The sequence below is a fragment of the Bolinopsis microptera genome, chromosome 12 (assembly GCF_026151205.1).
Source record: "Bolinopsis microptera isolate Bmic1 chromosome 12, MBARI_Bmic_1.0, whole genome shotgun sequence".
Lineage (NCBI taxonomy): Eukaryota > Metazoa > Ctenophora > Tentaculata > Lobata > Bolinopsidae > Bolinopsis > Bolinopsis microptera.
The window spans coordinates 6278596-6297265 of NC_087083.1; the positions used below are offsets into that span (position 1 = coordinate 6278596).

General features: G+C 38.4%; 2 protein-coding genes across 5 annotated transcripts in view; both read left to right on the forward strand.

The window, feature by feature from the left end:
- The window catches only part of LOC134824322 (sphingosine kinase 2-like), a 60510-nt gene extending 49175 nt beyond the window's left edge, over positions 1 to 11335 (forward strand). Inside the window, exons 7-17 of one of the 4 annotated variants that reach the window (XM_063836197.1) lie at positions 717 to 815; positions 1685 to 1803; positions 3198 to 3277; positions 4073 to 4188; positions 4860 to 4977; positions 5278 to 5410; positions 7600 to 7731; positions 8100 to 8231; positions 9419 to 9490; positions 9979 to 10140; positions 10185 to 11335. In XM_063836197.1, coding sequence (XP_063692267.1) covers positions 717 to 815; positions 1685 to 1803; positions 3198 to 3277; positions 4073 to 4188; positions 4860 to 4977; positions 5278 to 5410; positions 7600 to 7731; positions 8100 to 8231; positions 9419 to 9490; positions 9979 to 10122 — 1145 coding nt within the window. In that variant the 3' untranslated portion in view covers positions 10123 to 10140; positions 10185 to 11335. Of the gene's footprint in view, positions 1 to 716; positions 816 to 1684; positions 1804 to 2103; positions 2184 to 3197; positions 3278 to 4072; positions 4189 to 4859; positions 4978 to 5277; positions 5411 to 7599; positions 7732 to 8099; positions 8232 to 8323; positions 8471 to 9418; positions 9491 to 9978 lie in introns of all 4 variants that reach the window. The other 3 variants (XM_063836196.1, XM_063836195.1, XM_063836194.1) reach the window with 3 other exon arrangements.
- A 746-nt stretch (positions 11336 to 12081) lies between these two features.
- LOC134823848 (eukaryotic translation initiation factor 2 subunit 1-like) lies at positions 12082 to 17170 on the forward strand. Its single transcript, XM_063835446.1, is given in 4 exon segments — positions 12082 to 12551; positions 16188 to 16194; positions 16830 to 16889; positions 16891 to 17170. Coding segments are annotated over 4 exon segments (801 nt in total). The 3' UTR covers positions 17155 to 17170.
- Positions 17171 to 18670: the final 1500 nt, after the last annotated feature.

Sequence of the window (18670 nt, forward strand, 5' to 3'; positions counted from 1 at the left end):
AGTTTTGATGTAACTACAAGGTTAAAAGCTGCCTAAAATTTGTCTCAATTGGGACAATATGAAGAAATACTATGATTAACTAATGACCAACTAATAACATGTTGTACGAATATTGTCTAGACTTGTAGAATTGTTTAATGAGTTTATTTGGTTTGAACGGTGTAACCCGCTTATAGAGTTATAGGTAAAGTCTAGACTACTTATACTCTTATACTACACTCAGTACATCTATCAGTCATAGTACACAGTACTATGTACACAGTACTATGTACACAGTTATATGTAAACAGCAACAGAGTTGAGATGGTTGTGTTTGTGATGCTCGACACGTCATATTGACGTACAATATCCACCCGGTTGTGCAGAGGTGCAGTACTAGTGCGCGGTGCAGATAAGATAAATCACATATTTCTCATCATACCAAAAATACCTTAACCTTCCTTTATTGAGTTATTGAAAAAGTTGTGAACATAAGGAGGTCCTGAGAACAAATTCAACAACTGTGACGCCAAGAATTTCGCTTTCTGCAAATTTGTGCTTATTTGATACAAAAGAAACGCCATTTCGGGACGTGAGGAGAGCTAGGACTCCTCCAACTACATTAAATCAATTCTTTCTGTAACGTCCTCAATAAATGTAATAGAGGGAATAGATTTGTAGTGTTGTAATTATTGATAATTAATTCAAAACTTTAATTTTACATCTTAACATTCCAGGTGATGGTATTGTATTTGAAGTTTTTAACGGCCTGATGAAACGAGAAGATCACGCGGAGGCTATTAAAATACCACTTGCTATCATCCCTGGTGGTTCAGGTAATTAGCTAATTAGCTAATTAGCTAATCAGATAATCAGATAATCAGATAATCAGCTAAATTGTTTATTGATTGTTCGACGATTACTAGGTATAAGCAATTACTTGCTTGACGGGGTTTTTGTTACTAGTTTTTGTTACTAGTTCAACAAAATCGGCACCCTTCCCAACTAGTAACTAGTTGTGAATGGTTCCGATTTTGCTTTTACTCGCGACATTTAGTCGAGGTTCTAATGTAATATGGATCAATAAGAATTGGTTGATCGCTGTCACGCTTCAGAACAAGATAAGGCCAATCTACCCAGTACCCAAGTATATATTATTATCCAAGTATGAACGTGTAGAAAATATTTTAATCGCCTCATTGAAATCGTTGATCCAATTATGACATAATTGCTCATTGCTGCTATTCCACGTGGTGAACTTACATGTAAGTTAGCGAGTAACTTCTTGCACTGAACTAAATGGAACGCGCGAATACTGTGTATTGAAGTTACGCGCCGTAAAACGCGCCTTTTATTATTATATTTATCTGCTAAATAGTAGCATGTGATTTGTATCGTGATCAAATTACACCTGCTCATCTGTGAGACGCGAGTAGCTGTGTAAGTAAACCATGTGCGCGGATTCCGGACTCACTCGAGCAATTGAGCAATTAGTGATACTCAGGATCAGTGGGCATTGCCGTTGCAGCTTTTATGAGGGAACAATAAGAATAATAAGTCAATATCCCATTAATAGAAGGATTATGACTAAGGGTTACGATTTAGCTCACAGAATTACATTGCAGCCCTAGCACTTGCCAACGATCGAATAATATCACAAGTAGGGATCGCACACAACCTAACTTTTCACCTAAGATTATTACAGGAAACGGACTATGTGCAGCAATCCTCCATCAGTCCACTGTTCCTGCAACTCTTATGGATGCTGTGTACGTTGCTATTAGGGGTATTTCCACACCACTGGATATGGTTCGGGTCGAGCAGGTATACTTCAACACACCATTTAAAAAAAAAAGTGAAATTATTTATCAGCTTGAATGGGATTTTTATTTAATTTCTCCTCTTGTGTTCTCTAGGTTATTTGCTCTACTCGATTCTGATCTTATCAGATTGTTTAATGCACGCTGACTGAAAAGGCACTATTTTCTTTCAAAGCCCCTACTACTTTTCTGCATAAAATCATCCGATCCTTGAACGGTCAGTGTATTCTAGAATATTCTAGTCTCTAGAATATTCCAGAATAATGGACAGCTCACCATTTTTAAATTCTCGATATCGATATAGGGTGAAAAGGTGATGTGGTCTTTCCAAGCAATTTGTTGGGGGTTTATGAGCTCTATCGACATCGAGAGCGAAATGAACAGGTCATATAACAGCTTTATGTAGTTAATCTGATAACCATGGAGACCGATCAAGTCGAATGAATATTTCACATGATCAACTCGCATGAACAGAAGTCAATCCCCTCATTTATTCGTCTGATCCTTTTTCTTAATTCGTTTGATCCGTGATTTTTAACGTAAACAATGATAAAACTGTCCGGTTTTGTTCATAAATGATTATAACCATTGATTTTTGACATCAAGCAATCAGCATGATGCTAGCTAGCTGAAATCAACGATCCTGGGTTTTGATCATTTTGATTGGTGCAAAAACCCTTAAAAGTGGGAAATTCATAAAATACACTTACAGCTTTACAGTACAGCCAATTGACTCATTAAACACTTCAACTGATGAAGCCGAATTCTCAAACCTTATCGTTAAGCACCGTCTTGTCCACTCAGGCGAATCCAAATCCTACTTACACCAATACACTAGGCCCCTATTTACACTAGGCCTCTATAGCTCTATTTACACTAGACCCCTATTTACACTAGACCCCTATTTACACTAGACCCCTATTTACACTAGGCCCCTATTTACACTAGACCCCTATTTACACTAGACCCCTATTTACACTAGACCCCTATTTACACTAGGCCCCTATTATACACCCAGCATCTGGATTCGCTTGATTGCTTCAATTTCTCCCGTGTCCCTATCAGACGGATTAAGTTATCTTCCCCACACACCACGTGACACACCACGTGACACACCACGTGACACACCACGTGACACACCACGTGATACACCACATGACACACCACGTGACACACCACGTGACACACCACATGACACACCACATGACACACCACGTGACACACCACGTGACACAACACATGACACAACACGTGATACAACACGTGACACATCACATGACACACCACGTGACACAACACGTGACACAACACGTGACACACCACGTGATACACCACATGACACACCACGTGATACACCACATGACACATCACGTGTTCCCTATCAAGAAATCTCTGCAGGGAGAAAACGTCATGTGGTCGTTTTTATCTATCGCGTGGGGCATTTTGAGTGCTGTTGATATAGAAAGCGAAAAAATGAGGTAACTTATTTTGTAAATACTTTTGAGTTATGACGAGAGGTGATCCAAAATCATTGAGCAGTTTTTTCGCCGTTGTCACGTGTTTGCGCACACGTGACTGTTCGAGTGTTCGTTTTATGTTGATGTTCAGCACTGTGTTTTCCCGCGTTTTTACCACGTGGTTACGATTTGAAACATTTTTTGCATGGTGTTGCTGCTGATATCTCAATACAACGCTTGATTTTGTTTGCTATTTCGATTTTAAGTCATGAAATTGAAAGTGAATTTAACTTTCATTTGTGACAGCAGCTGCGGAGGAAAATTTACAGACATCTTCATTTAAATTCTTAACGCTTTTTGTGTCAACAGCATTCAGAATCACATAAACTTTGTATATGTAATAAATGTAACATGTATATTGTATATTATATGTACAATGTATATATAATGTACGATGTATATTGTATATGTGCTTTATCAGTTCAGTTGATCAGTTTAGTTGATTTGATCTCAATAAAATACATGTCTGAACTTTTTGATTTTGGATCATCCTAATGTTTGATTACTCCGTGTTATACTGGGGAAGTTTGTAAATAAACCAACTTGCTGCCCAGATTGTATTGTTATTAATTAATTGTTGAATTTATTTATATGTTAAACAGGATTAAACATAAATTTGTCAATGAGAGCCCTAACACTCACGTCTTGACTATACATCAATAAAAATAAATAAATGAATAAATAATGTGCAAAATAAAAATTTAGAAAATAATTAAAATGACTATGTAAATACACCACGTGACTAAATTTTCGCAGGTGGATGGGCGAGGCGAGGTTCACGGTGGAAGCTGTTAAGAAGCTTGTATCTTTCCCTGTTAAGAGTGGTAAAGTTTGGTTTGCACCGGTTGGAGATGAGCCGGAATCTAAATCGAGTAAATAATGTTTATTGTAATTAAATAAGTAAATTACAAACTTTTCAACGCTGAAAATACATATTATATTGACTTACCGGACTTTTTTAACTACGGAGAAATTGCGACTTAAACGACAAACAAACCTAAGCTGGCCCGACGTTGGAACTTTAACTCCATGTTAAGTATCCTGTTAAACAGTCTGTAAGATGCTGCTAGTGTTGTAACGGGTGATTACAAAAAAACTTAACTTTTTTCAAATCCTTTTATCAATTCATTTGTGGTCAAAATCGATGAAACAGTGTTAAAATTTGGACAATTTGAACTCAAATAGTCGATGGCAAACACTTGGAAGCCCCTTGCGGTAGGCACAGAGCAATCTCTTTCTTAATACAGCCTGAAGTGGCTTGTACATTTTGCTTGGGAATCTTCTTGATGCAAGATCTTATTCTGCGATTCAGAGCTTCTGCATCTCCTGCAATCCAGTTGCGGGCATCAACTGTTTCATTGATTTTGACCACAAATGAATTTATCGTCCCGATAAAAGGATTTGAAAAAAGTTCATTTTTTGTTTGTTATCACTTGTTACTATCTTACTATGAGTTATTAATTCAAGTATTTAATTTAAGTATTAGTTTTTTATTTAATTATTTGATTTAAGTATTAATTTTTTATTCTTAACCCTCCTTCAGCTGTTTCGTCCCCCCGACCCGTTCCCCGTCCAAAAAAGATAGAAAAAGACTCGATAATGAATAAATCGAGCACCTCAGTTATTTCAGGAAATCTTGACGTATCTGGGGACGCGATCGGGTATATAATTTTAAATTTTCAGACTATTTATCCGAAACATGTTTTTATGGGCAAGGTAACACGGGCACTATAGTACGATTTTTCTGTCACATCTTTAAATCATCGATCATCTTAATTTACTCGAAAATTTATGATGAAGTTGAAGGTGCTGGAATTGGGATACTGTTCCGGCATCGGACGTCACGTGAGTTGTGGCGTCAGAACTCACGTGACGTCAGAACTCACGTGACGTCAGAACTCACGTGACGTCATGTGTCTAGGACTCAATAAAGAGTAGTTCTATAAACCCACCGTCCCCAGGGAAATATTAGACCCTAATTTCGACTTCACGGCTCTTAACGACGTGGATTCAGACTCGGACGGAGACTCGCAAGATATCGACTCTAAAATACCGGACCGGAGTCGTGTTGTTTCGGAGTCTGTTACTTTACAGGTTTGTTGGTGAATAAATGTGGAGGGGGGGGGGGGGGCCGGGGGGGCAATGTATTGGTATTTGGTCGCGGGGGTCTGAGACAATACCAGTATTTATCGATGTTTGATTTGTCATTCTATACTAACAGTCGGAAATCGTTAAAATGTGATATGTAAGATATCGCTAGCGGCTTACCTAAAGCAGTTCCCACTTAAGGGGGCATACACCAAAACAGTGGTTTGTGCCGTCCAGACCAAATGACCTCATAGGCAGTTCAGTGACCTTCTAGCGCACCGTTTCCACACAAAAAAAAATCATTTTGAGAATTCCCATTTTTGTAATCGACCATTTCCTGGTTAAGAGTGCAATTTTCGGAAAAAATTATTTTGTGGTTGAGACGCTATAAGTTAATCATTTCTTGCGGTATCGGGTTGAAATTTTGCTCGCCCTTTATTCACATCTATTTCAATGTGTGTGTAAAATCTTGATATCGTATCTAAAAAGGCTGGTGTGTTATGAATTTTTAAAGTCAAAAAGCTAAAATTGTCCTTTTCAGGCTTATTTTAACAAAAAGTCAGTCAGGGAAGATCGGATTGATTTGATGCTTGACATCAAATTGTTCTCTGAATTCTGGCGCAGTTTTTGATGCCCTCAAAAATGTTTTTACTCATTCCCCTTCAGATCTATTGGACCTCAAAGCCAAACAACAAATTTAGGCACATTTTTCGTTTTTAATATACCTTACAAGACATATTTATGTGGATCATAATTCTGGGGATCGGAATTATGGGGGAACGAAAATATGGGGATTTTTTTTAGAAATTAAATTGTCGCATTTTCACGCTAAATTATTTCAGAGAAATCAAAATCAGTTTTTGATGGAATTTTTTTAAATCGTGAAAAACTAAATTAATTAAAAATCATTCTCTTCTTTAAATCGTCTTCATCGTCGTCTCTTTCACCTTGAGTCTGCTCACCGGTGTAGTCCCAGGTGTATGCCTCCCTCAACAGGGGTTTGAGCTTGTCAATTAAGTCTCCCCTACTCTTGAATGTGAGACTAAGTTTGACTTCTAACCCTCCAGAGGGTATCGGTGATTTTTATACTAAGTAACTTTCTATTTACCTGAGAAATGCGTATCCTTGTCTCACAAAACACGTAAAACAACTTATTTGACAAATTCACCTCAAATTAGCCCTATTTAAGCCAATTACATACAAATTAATGTGTGGGATTTTGGAATGGCGGCCACAATTTTGGTAGTACGAAAATATGGGGATTTTTTCCAAAAATCCCCAAATTTCGTACCATATAAATATGTCTTGTAAGGTATACCGATTTTTCTAAAATTTTGATAGGAATGTGCTAGTGACTTTTTGAAGGGTGCAAAATAACCGCAACTAGCACATTTATATATGAGTTATGAACAACAAAACACCCTAAAATGCTTCCCTTTGAAGTTATGGGAGAAAATGTGATTTTTTGGCTTTGCAGATGAAAAATCACATTTTCTCCCATAACTTCAAGGGAAGCATTTTAGGGTGTTTTGTTGTTCATAACTCATATATAAATGTGCTAGTTGCGGTTATTTTGCACCCTTCAAAAAGTCACTAGCACATTCCTATCAAAATTTTAGAAAAATCGGTATATATTAAAAACGAAAAATGTGCCTAAATTTGTTGTTTGGCTTTGAGGTCCAATAGATCTGAAGGGGAATGAGTAAAAACATTTTTGAGGGCATCAAAAACTGCGCCAGAATTCAGAGAACAATTTGATGTCAAGCATCAAATCAATCCGATCTTCCCTGACTGACTTTTTGTTAAAATAAGCCTGAAAAGGACAATTTTAGCTTTTTGACTTTAAAAATTCATAACACACCAGCCTTTTTAGATACGATATCAAGATTTTACACACACATTGAAATAGATGTGAATAAAGGGCGAGCAAAATTTCAACCCGTTACCGCAAGAAATGATTAACTTATAGCGTCTCAACCACAAAATAATTTTTTCCGAAAATTGCACTCTTAACCAGGAAATGGTCGATTACAAAAATGGGAATTCTCAAAATGATTTTTTTTTGTGTGGAAACGGTGCGCTAGAAGGTCACTGAACTGCCTATGAGGTCATTAGGTCTGGACAGATTTGGGGTTTGCCCCCTTAATCATTACTAATAATTAACTAATTAATGATTAACTTATTACTAATTATAGGAATCTTCTGACACGTGTCAGTGTAAGAAATGTGTCCCAGTACCTGAACTTGATCCCGTAGCTCTTCAACAAATAACTGATAGTATCGAGAATATTGGGCTGAACAGTGATATACCGGACTCTTGGAAATTGGTGAGATATTGTTTTCTTTCTTGGTTCAAATTTAATTGATAAATTGGCAGGATATCATTATTAGCTAACTTGGTCTCCAATTGTGATGCGTTTTTCGTACCTAATGTTTACAGAGGATGTTGGGCATTTGATCTACGGATTTATCATGGGCCAATCGTACATTTTCTGTCGTGAAATTATGAGAAGCTTGAATAAAATTGATAGAAATATTCTAGCAACTCCCAAAATACAGCTCACTAACAACTATAAGAGGGGTTCTTGAAACATATTTATAAACATATTTATAAATGATACATCAAGTGATGTCACATTTTAACACCTTTTAACACATTTTAACACATTTTCACTAACAACTCTTTTACTCCCAGATAGATGGTAAATTCTCAACCATAATGGCGTTCAAGTTAACCCACCTTGCCCTAAAGTTTCAGTGTGCCAAGAAAATGAAACTAGACTGCGGTTTTGTGCACCTAATGCACTCCCAGGGCCGCTCCAAAAAGGTATGATGACGTCACGTGAGTTGACATCACGTGACGTCACAACTCACGTGACGCCACGTGTTTCACGCTCACTCACTCACATTTCCCCGCAGTTAGAGGGAAAGTTCTCCTCGGTAAACGCGTTTTCTCGGACCCACCTGACTTCCTCAATCCAAGTAACGGAGCTGGATATGCCGTTAGATTGTGGATATTTGTGGTTTATGTGGTCGGATAGTAATAACGAAGGTTACAATAGACAGGTGGGATGAAGCATTGAACGCAGGGTGTCCAGGTACATCTTATTTTAAACACCACCTGGACACCCTGAGTGAACGTGTGTCACTGTTTTTACAAAGCATGAAAAATGGGATTTCTGCGAGTTTGAAATAAAGCGTTTTGACTTTTGAGTGAAATCAACTCCGGTTTGTGTCAAAGCATCACGGATTTAATTGAAACGAGATTGGTTCAAAGCACAACAAATGTTATGTCCGCTGGTTTTATTACAAAGTAAGCATTATTACAAAGTAACCATTATTAAAAAGTAAGCATTATTACAAAGAGCAAAGTAAGCATTATTACAAAGTAACCATTATTACAAAGTAAACATTGACGATCAGTTATTTAATATATATAATCACGGAACTTCAGCCAACAAAGCGGCAAAGCCCCCCTTGTTTATTCTGAGAGTTAGTGTCTGCTGAAGTGTGAGCTGAAATGTCAGTTTTGTGTTCTGCACACTAAAAATGTGGGATTGAATGTTCGGTGTATGACTTGTGAGTAATGGGTATGTAGATTGTGGGATTAGGACCTGAAATGTGTGTTATCAGTGATCTCAGCATTTGAATGTGAGCTTTTGTGATCACAATCACTCTTCAGCGCCAAAACGAAATTGTGGTCGATGAATATTGGTTCTAACAGTTTTATGGGATTGTGTATCCGGTCTTCTATCGGTTGAAATTTCGCTTTCTTCGAAGTTCGAAGGACAATGCACAAAGCACAGTGCACATGGCACAATTTAATGCACTTGATCTATTCCTCTGTTTATCGAATTTAAAAAACTCATTTGTATAAGGTCTTTATCATCACATCGTTTTTATCATCTTCCCTAAAGCACCCAAATATTTCTAAGTTATTTAGTTTTTGATGCGTTAACCTCTACAAACCTATATTTTAAAAACCGTATTTTAAATTTTTTTTATTATCTTCAGGATTTTTACCAACTGTTGGTGAATAACTGCACTCCTGAATGTAACGAAACAAGGACCATTCACTTTGAAAAGGTAGAGAGTTTATCATTGATTTCAAATTGTGGATATCTCTCGATATTCGTGAAATATCATTATTTTTACATAACAGTATTTCTAATATCAATCAATTTATCATCCAAAAGTTTGTACTAAGAGTTCTAGCATCAAAAATAGCAATAAATGTAGCATATTACTGGTACTAGAATTAAGTACCAAAAACCACCCCTGGGTGTATAATGTATATTGTATACTTATAGTTTATACTGTATGCATATTGCATACTGTACTGCATGCAAACATCTCCCTTCAGATCATTTTAATAATCCTGTTTTTACTTCTAGAGCCCCCACTTGTTAATTATAGTTAATTATAGTTAATTATAATTAATTATAGTTAATCATACTTAATTATAGTTAATTATAATTAATTATAGTTAATCATACTTAATTATAGTTAATTATAATTAATTATAGTTATCCAGAGTCCCACTCAGTATTTATCTCACTACATTCTCTCTTCAGGTAAGAGCGTTCAGGCTCGAACCAGAGCTCTCGGAATCAGGAGCGTACGTTACTATTGACGGTGAGCTGGTACCGTACGAACCGCTACACGCCTGTATATTCAAGGGCATCGCTCGAGTCATCTGCTTACCATTAATGGATTAAGAGACTTTGTTGTGGAAGGTCACGTGGTATGGTGTGTGACGTCACGTGGTATGGTGTGGGAGGTCACGTGGTATGGTGTGTGACGTCACGTGGTATGGTGTGTGACGTCACGTGGTATGGTGTGTGACGTCACGTGATATGGTTTGTGACGTCACGTGGTATGGTGTGTGACGTCACGTGGTATGGTGTGTGACGTCACGTGGTATGGTGTGTGACGTCACGTGATATTGAGTGTGTTTCACTTGATTCTGATAGTGATATATTATTGCGTTTATACGTTGTTCATTTGTATTATAATATGTAGTTAAATGTGAACACTTTGTTTATAAAAGCTTTTTACAACAGTTTGGTAGCTCAGCTTTTAATTTATAAGTTCGTACTACGAACTTCGTAGTCGCATAATACTATTAACAGCATTATTGATAAAGAGAAATTGATTTTTTAGGGTTTCCAAATATTGGAAAAATTGTACTGTTTTGGAGTAATATGATGATAATATGTACATAACGATTTTTTTGTAATTGATTAATTAATCAAAAATTTAATAGTCTTGAATAAAAAGTAACGAGATAAAATTCATTGTGACAGAAAGTTAATTATCAAAATTTGACATCGCCAAGACTAGTTTTATTTAATGATATTACTATAATTACTAATATTCAATAATGGTAATCTTTCTTCGCTCTTATGAGTGGGTCGATCATATAGTTTGACAGTTGGTGACGAAGTGAGAGTCTCCAGTCAGTGTTTCAAAACAATTAGTTGTCGACGCGGTTTCAATAACGTTACAATAACTTACATAGTATATAGCTGCAATTTACAATGTTAAAATAAACTATCAATACCAGATCTCACTTCGTCACCATCTGTCAAACTAAATATTCAATAATATTACTATTATTAATATTCACAGTCCTTTCAAATTCAACAGATTTTGAATTCGAGAACTGATTCTCCATTATATTTAAGTCTGTATAATATCATTTTCAGTGATTAACTTTCGAGTACTCTGCATTTATAAAAAGATACAAAAAGGACTGTGAATGGCACTACATTTTTCAAGAATTTCTATTTTCTAGAATTTCAACCCCCTAGATTTTCCTACGCTTTCTGGATTACGACTTTATTTGTTGTTTCACTTAATAGTAATACGAATATGTGGTATAATTTGTAACTGTAGTGTGATTGTTAAGAAGATTATATTCGTACGCATTGTCATATTTTGTCAGATCAAGAGTTTCAATTTTTTCCCGATCCATGACTCGTGCCGAAGGCACAAAAGAGTCAAGGACAAGGGTTAGCGAACGAGGTTTTTTTTTGTATATGGTAGCTTTGCGACCGTACCTGCGAGCGTGCGCGCGACCGTACCTGCCTGCACACACTGTAATCGCCCACGTGACTGCCTGCGCAAAGTTATTTTGCGGAATAATTCGAATTAAATAATTGTTGGCGCGCGGCGCTGAACTGACCAAGTACATGGTTAATTTCACCATGTACATATCCCACTAGGCACTAATTGATAGCATACTATTATTATTTTGAGTTACTTATACTATTTTGCACAGATCCGTGTCGGGTGTCAGGTTGCATAAACAATAAGCATATGGTTTTTAAAAATATACACGATTTTCAAATTAAATATGGAATTATATTAACTTGGTGGCGCTCGGCCTGTCACTTCGCCATATCTGCATACTTATAAACAGTAAAAACTGGGGTCCCCAGGTTGTATAGAATATGATAAATTACGCCATCACAGATCGGGAAATTGAGCGGCCATGCACAAAAAAAAGCGGCCGCATTTCTTGTTAATCAAGAGTTTTCAATAATTAATTAATTTTTATAACACATGTAATTGTAAACAATAAACATTCTGGTTAAATTAATTTTTGACTTCACAGTAATAGAACTAAAATCATCTGTTATAAAACAAGAAATGCGGCCACTTTTCTTTTGTGGATGGGCGCCACTATAGCTTCAGAGGTGGACGAGGTTGTCATGGTAAATGTTGTTCAGATCGCTGAGATGGGCGCCTATGTCAAACTACTTGAATACGATGGACAGAAAGGTATGATCCTCATGTCTGAGTTCTCGAGAAAGTGTATCAGGTCTATAAACAAGTTGGTGAGAGTGGAAAGGAACGAGTGTGTCCTGGTGACCAGAGTGGACCAAGATAAGGGGTATATTGATCTCTCCAAGAGACGAGTCGTACAGGAGGATATTAAGAGGTGCGAAGAAAAGTACTCTAAAGCTAAAACAGTTAACCAGATCTTGAGACATGTTGGGGAGCTGCTAGATTATGAGGATGATAAAATGTTAGAGGAGCTGTACAAGAGGACCGCGTGGTGCTTTGACAAGAAATACCCCACAAGTGGAAGATCACACGAGATGTTCAAAGAAGCCGCTCAAAAACCTGAGGTCCTCGATGAGCTGGATATTGATTTGATTTGAAACTTTTACAAAATAGCAAATATACAAATGTACAGCAAATCGAACAAACATATAAAATGGGCCGAAATGTATAAATGCTATAAAGCGTGGGTCAGTGAAACAAGTACAGAGGACAACTTTTAAAACACGAGTAACAAAATTATGAAATATGAAGTGTGAAACAAATTATGAAATATGAAGTGTGAAACAAATTATGAAATATGAAGTATGAAACAATCAAGAAATAGCTCGTATATAAATTTTAAAATTGTCTCTCAAATACAGATAACGTCCGAAAACTATTAAGATACACAATACTCATTCAAATACTGATCAGTGTCTGAGAGACATGAATTGCTTCATGGTGGTTTCTTAACACGGCTACAGACTTTCCCGTACCGGATATAGTGGTCGAGATGAGTCTGTTCAGCCCTCTTCTTCTTCAGGTAGGTAACCAGATGTTTCCTCGTTGCTCGTTCTTCGCTAGATCTATCTGGAGTCTGGACAGATCCATACATTTTTGTGGGTCTCAACTAGCCTCAGTCTCCCTGTTTTCATCAGAATCTGTTGAGCCGCTGTTGAGCTTGGGACAGTGATCTTTACTGGTCGGATAGTCGTACTACCTGGCCTCTTCCTGCCGACTCTAGTCGCTTCGAAGTGAGGTTTCTCCCCAATCTCCTCCAGAACTGCGGTTACTAGCGCTGGAAGCTGTTCTCCCTCTTCTTCTTTCAACCCAAACACAATCAGGTTCTTGCTCCTGTCCTCCTCTGCAGCCACACTCTTCATCACCTTCTTCAGGATGTTACTGTTGCAGACCGTACCAATTGCACTGTTCTGTTGTACAGCTGCACTGTAGCTCTTAATCCCTGACTCCACCGTTGTTTGCACTGTCTCCTTAACCGACGTCTTAAACAACTGTAGTTCTTTGTCCTTCTGCACAAGCAGCTGGCCCTGCAGCCTGATCAACGTATCCTTGTCTTCTAACGCTTCCGTCTTCAAGAAATATATGATCTCCTCCATTTTAGCCATCTGGCATTCATGCCGTTGAACGAGGTCTATTGCTCCCACAAGCCGAAGTGCCAGATGCTTTTTATAGACAGTTGGAGCCATAAATATTTCTCTGTCCATATCTCCACTATTGTTGCATGGAGATCACTTAGTAACAGAGTGGCTTTCATTGATATAAGACTCACAGAACCCAACGGATCTCATCGTATGATCAGGATCGTTAACGTATACGGACCAACCAAGAAGATTGTCGATGATGACATCAGTAAGGTCACAGGTAACTCCCCATTGTTACAATCATATTTCAATGATCTGAAAACTGCTATCAATATCCTAGCTCGATACGATTTGTTTGTTGCTGGAGATTTTAACGCCCGACTTGGGAGATGCAGTAGGAAAGAGTATGATGCTGGCCTTAATAATCATATTGGTCAGTTCGGTAATGGTCTGAGAAACAGGAACGGTGAGTTTCTACTGGACTTTATTGTTGATAATGGCCTGTTTGCGTGCAATACTGCGTTCCAACACAGAGCGAAGTATATTACCACCTGGAAGGCTAGATGTGTTCTCAAGGGCAGACCCAAGGGTTCAAAAGACACTGTGAACTATTTTAAACAAATTGATTATATTTTATGTCGTACTAACTTTAAAGTCTGTTTAACAGACTCCCGCTCTTTTTGCGGTGATTTTGTGAAATCTGACCATAAACCTGTGGTCGCACGTTTTAAACTTGGTTGTGAATACATTGTACATAAGCGGCCCAGGTCTGACAAAATAAGGTTTGATGTCAATCGCCTTAATGATTCTGATATTAAGTCTAAATTTTTTGATTCTTTTAAAAGTAATATTGATTGTAGAGTTTTAACTAATAATGCTATTTCTGAAAATTCTGATATTTTTGGTATATTGAGTAAATGTGCCGTCCAGGTGGTTGGTAAAGTGCCCCCGGGGAAGCCTCATCAGTACAGCGACGATCCAACTGTCGTTAAACTTTCAGCAGAGAGAAAGTCCCTTCAGCAAGAATGTAGCCTCACAGGGATAAGTGACAGGAGTGACCTCAGAAAAAGAATCAACCATCTCAAACGTACCATCAAAAAGAGGTTGAAATCTATCAACGAGGCCACTGCTAACGCCCTAGTAGATGTCATCAACAACACCGACAGCTGCAGAAGCATGTTTGAAGCGAATAGAACTTTGGCCCAGTGTAGGATGAAGAAAGATGGAGTGACTGTCCACGATGCAGACGGCAACACCTTAGGATCTGACTCATTAAAAGCAGAAGCTATTAAAGAATACTTTAATAATGAGTTCAATGACAAAGATGAACCCCACCTCCCAGCATTCATAGACCCTCCTGGAAGCCTCCTCTGTCTCATAACACCTGAAGAAGTTGGCCGTGCTGTTATGAAGCTGAAATCCGGTAGAGCGTGTGGCCCTGACGGTATACCTAATGAGCTAATGAAAGCTGCTGGATATCCCCTCCACTATGAGTTGGCTAGGATCTACAATCTCTCCTTTGAGACCAACACATACATCCCAGCTATTGGAGAAGGTATCCTGACACCCCTTCAGAAGCCAGGAAAACCCCGAGGTCCGGTAAAGTCTATCCGGCCCCTCACATTGCTAAATGGAACTCGAAAAGTCCTATCCCTCGTAGCCTTGAACAGAATCAATTACCACGTTGATATGTACACTGGACCTTGGCAGGCGGCATACAAGCAGGGTCGCAGTTGTGCTGACCTGGTTTGGTCTCAGAGAATGTTGACATCAGTGGTTACCAGGCGTGAGTTTGAATATAGTAAAATCAACATTGACATGACCGCTGCGTTTAATACCATCCGCAGACAGACCATCATCAACCTCCTCATTGATGCAGGATGCTCTAGAGATGACATTCGCCTGGTTCAGTACCTCCTCTCAAATACAAAGCTCAAGGTGACGGTCAACAGAGCTGAGTCTGGTGAATTCGTGATTAATATTGGAGCTTATCAGGGAGACAGTCTGGCAGGTAAAGTATTTACATTGACCCTTGCCGGTGCCCTGAATCACATCAGAGCCGTGATCAGTGTCACAATTCCTAGACCAAACCCCCCAGTCTCTGATAGAGGCCTCCCGTTAGAGTCCGCCTATGCTGACGATGCTGAGCTTCTGAGTGAAGATGGTCAGAGCCTGGTGAAGATACTAGAGATTGCCAGTGACATACTAAAGGACTGGAGCCTCTTTGTTAACGAATCAAAGACGGTGTTTACAAGAGTGTATTTGGCAGAGAAAGATGCTTTGGATGCCCATGGCAATAAAATCAGAGGAAATGAAGAGTGGCGAGAGTCAGTGCTATTAGGATCAAAGCTCTGTTCAGAAAGAGATATTGCCAACAGACGCAACAAAGCCAATGTTGCCTTCTACACCTACAAGAAAGTCTGGTTGAATAGTTCTGTTCAGATCAGTGAGAGTAGAAAGCTGAAGTTGTACGAAGCTCTTGTCACTTCAGTGTTGTTGTATAACTGTAGCAGCTGGGCTGCTCCTGAAACCGTAATGGCATCTGTCGACGTTCTTCAAAGGAAGCATCTGAGACAGATAATCAACACCTATTGGCCTACGGTTATCAGTAACGAGAACTTATATAAGAGATGTAATGTCAGTCCCCTTACTGAAAGGATCAAGAAAGCACGATGGAAGATGCTTGGGCACGTTCTCAGAAGCGGTGATGACACTCCCGCTTTCTTATCTTTTAGATTTGCATGTTTAGGATGTGTTGACTACAAAGGGAGGAGGGGCAGACCTCGTTCAAATTTATTTGATTTATTATTAAAAGACATTATGACGAAGAATATTATTGTGATTGTAAATAAAAGATTTAGTTTAAGTAATTTCAATGATTTAGTGTACAAAGCTCATGATAGACGCTTATGGAGAAGCTATGGGTGAGTCGAGACTACTCGGCCACTCGATTTTATGATTTATTTCCTATTATCTTGTGTTTGCTGTATATAGTTGATTAATAATATCTCCACAAATATCTCTGTCGTCTATTTTCAGTTCTTTTCCCAGCGTAATGAACCACTTAGTAACACTGTCCTTCAATTTTGTCTGTTCATCATACTCGAATCCTTGAATTTGGTCCAGAGATTGGGTCACCTTACGATCATCCTCCATAGTGTACTTGTATAGGAATGTACAAGTACACACGCAAAGGCTAACTACGCGGTAGCAGCAAACTGAACTTATCGCAATTTACAAAAGATAAGAGAGCTCGATAATTGCAACGTAAGCTACACTGACTACACACCAAAGAGGTTCTTTTGAAAAACATCAAGAGGAGACTCACGTCTCACTCCGCAAGCAGTCAAAGTAAGAGCTGACGTAGAGGTGCTATGTTACGCGTACGAAGGTATTGATGCAGTGAAAGCAGCTCTCAGAGTAGGTTTAGAACTAGCTACAGAAGAAGTCCCCTTGAAAATTAACCTTATTGCTCCACCCATTTACGTCATCTCTGTAACGTTATTCAACGAAGAGAAAGGAGTGGAGGCAGTAAGAGCGTCTATGGCTGCCATCAAGAACTCAATAGAGGCTTCCAAAGGTACAGCTTCAACGTGAAGCTCGATCCTAAGGTAGTAACAGAAAGAGAGGATCAGAAACTGCAGGAGGAAATGGAACAGAGGGAGAGGAACATGATGGAGAAAGATGGAGATGAAGACAGTGAAGATGAGGAAAGTGATGATGACGAGGAGGAGGAGAGTGACGAGAATGAAGTCTAATTTTGTGTTGAAACTTCTCCTCTGTTTCTTTTAATTTTTGAATTGTTTGGGTATCTTATGTTCGACATGTGCCATGTACATGATATTCGTGTATCATTCTGATATTCTGTTTCCCATCTACGACTCAAATTCTCGTCTCATTAAATATCTAGTACGACATATCATCTCGTCACCCAAAATAACAATATTTTCAAAAGTACGTGCTGTAAATATTTGCTCATGTTCACGATCAAAATAGCTAACCCGAACATTTCCATGATATAGCCAGTGCACTCAAGCGGTGCAAAATGACCTGCAGTCTAAGAATCTAGAAGAAATCCCAGAGGATGAAAATGAACTGATAGCCTCGTCCAGTAACTCAGTAGCTGCTACTAAACCCTGGTAACTGGTAACCCCGGTAACTCTGGTAACTGGTAATGAAAACTAACGTGGTAGTAGCAGGCTCTGTGACAGTACTGGTTCTGGTCCCACTTGCTCTGCTCTGGTACCGTGGGAGGAGACAGGGGACAGGAGGGAGGAGGGATCGTATGGATGAGAGGCAACATGTCAAGAAGAACAAAGAGAAGATAGTTAAAACCACTACTATCGACAAGGAGGATGTTAGGTCAGTTTATTAGCGCGTTTATTACTTTACAGTGCATTTATTTCTTGTAAAACAGAATTCAAGGGAATTTATAACAGTAACCCTGGCAATATTATTTATTTATTTATTTAAGGCTAAAATTGTTTTCGCAATTGCTAGGTTTGCACGTTCTTACCCCTGCTACCTCCTGTTCATTGCATTCATTCATTCAATTGGCTTGTTTATCGTGTATTATGTAGTTTTGCTTGTGTATCAATTAACTGATACGTATTCAGGTTTGTGATAGGTAAGAGAGGCTGTGTTATTAAAGACATTGAGAGTCGATGCGGAGTCAAGATCTCCTTCCCAGAAGACAGTAACCCTGGTAACAGTAACCCTGGTAACTGTAACCCTGGTAACAGTAACCCTGGTAACTGTAACCCTGGTAAAACGTCTCAGATAGTTGAAGTTAAGGGAGACTGTAACGATGATATAACAGAGGCAATAGTAAGTTATTACCAATTATAAATACTTTGCCCAACATTACGCTTTATTACACGTCTTATATGTATCGTTGTTGTGTTCAAGACTTTTGATCTTTTCCGACCAGACGATGTTTCTTTCTGGAGTCTGGTGAAGACTTTAGAGAAGGAGAGCAGTAGATGGAACTTAACATGGTTCACTGATGCATCAAGTCTTTATTATGCACTTTCTATTAGAGCTTATAAATATCAATTTGACATAAAGAAATATATTTTATGTGAGGTAGACTTACATAAGTTCTTACATTGTA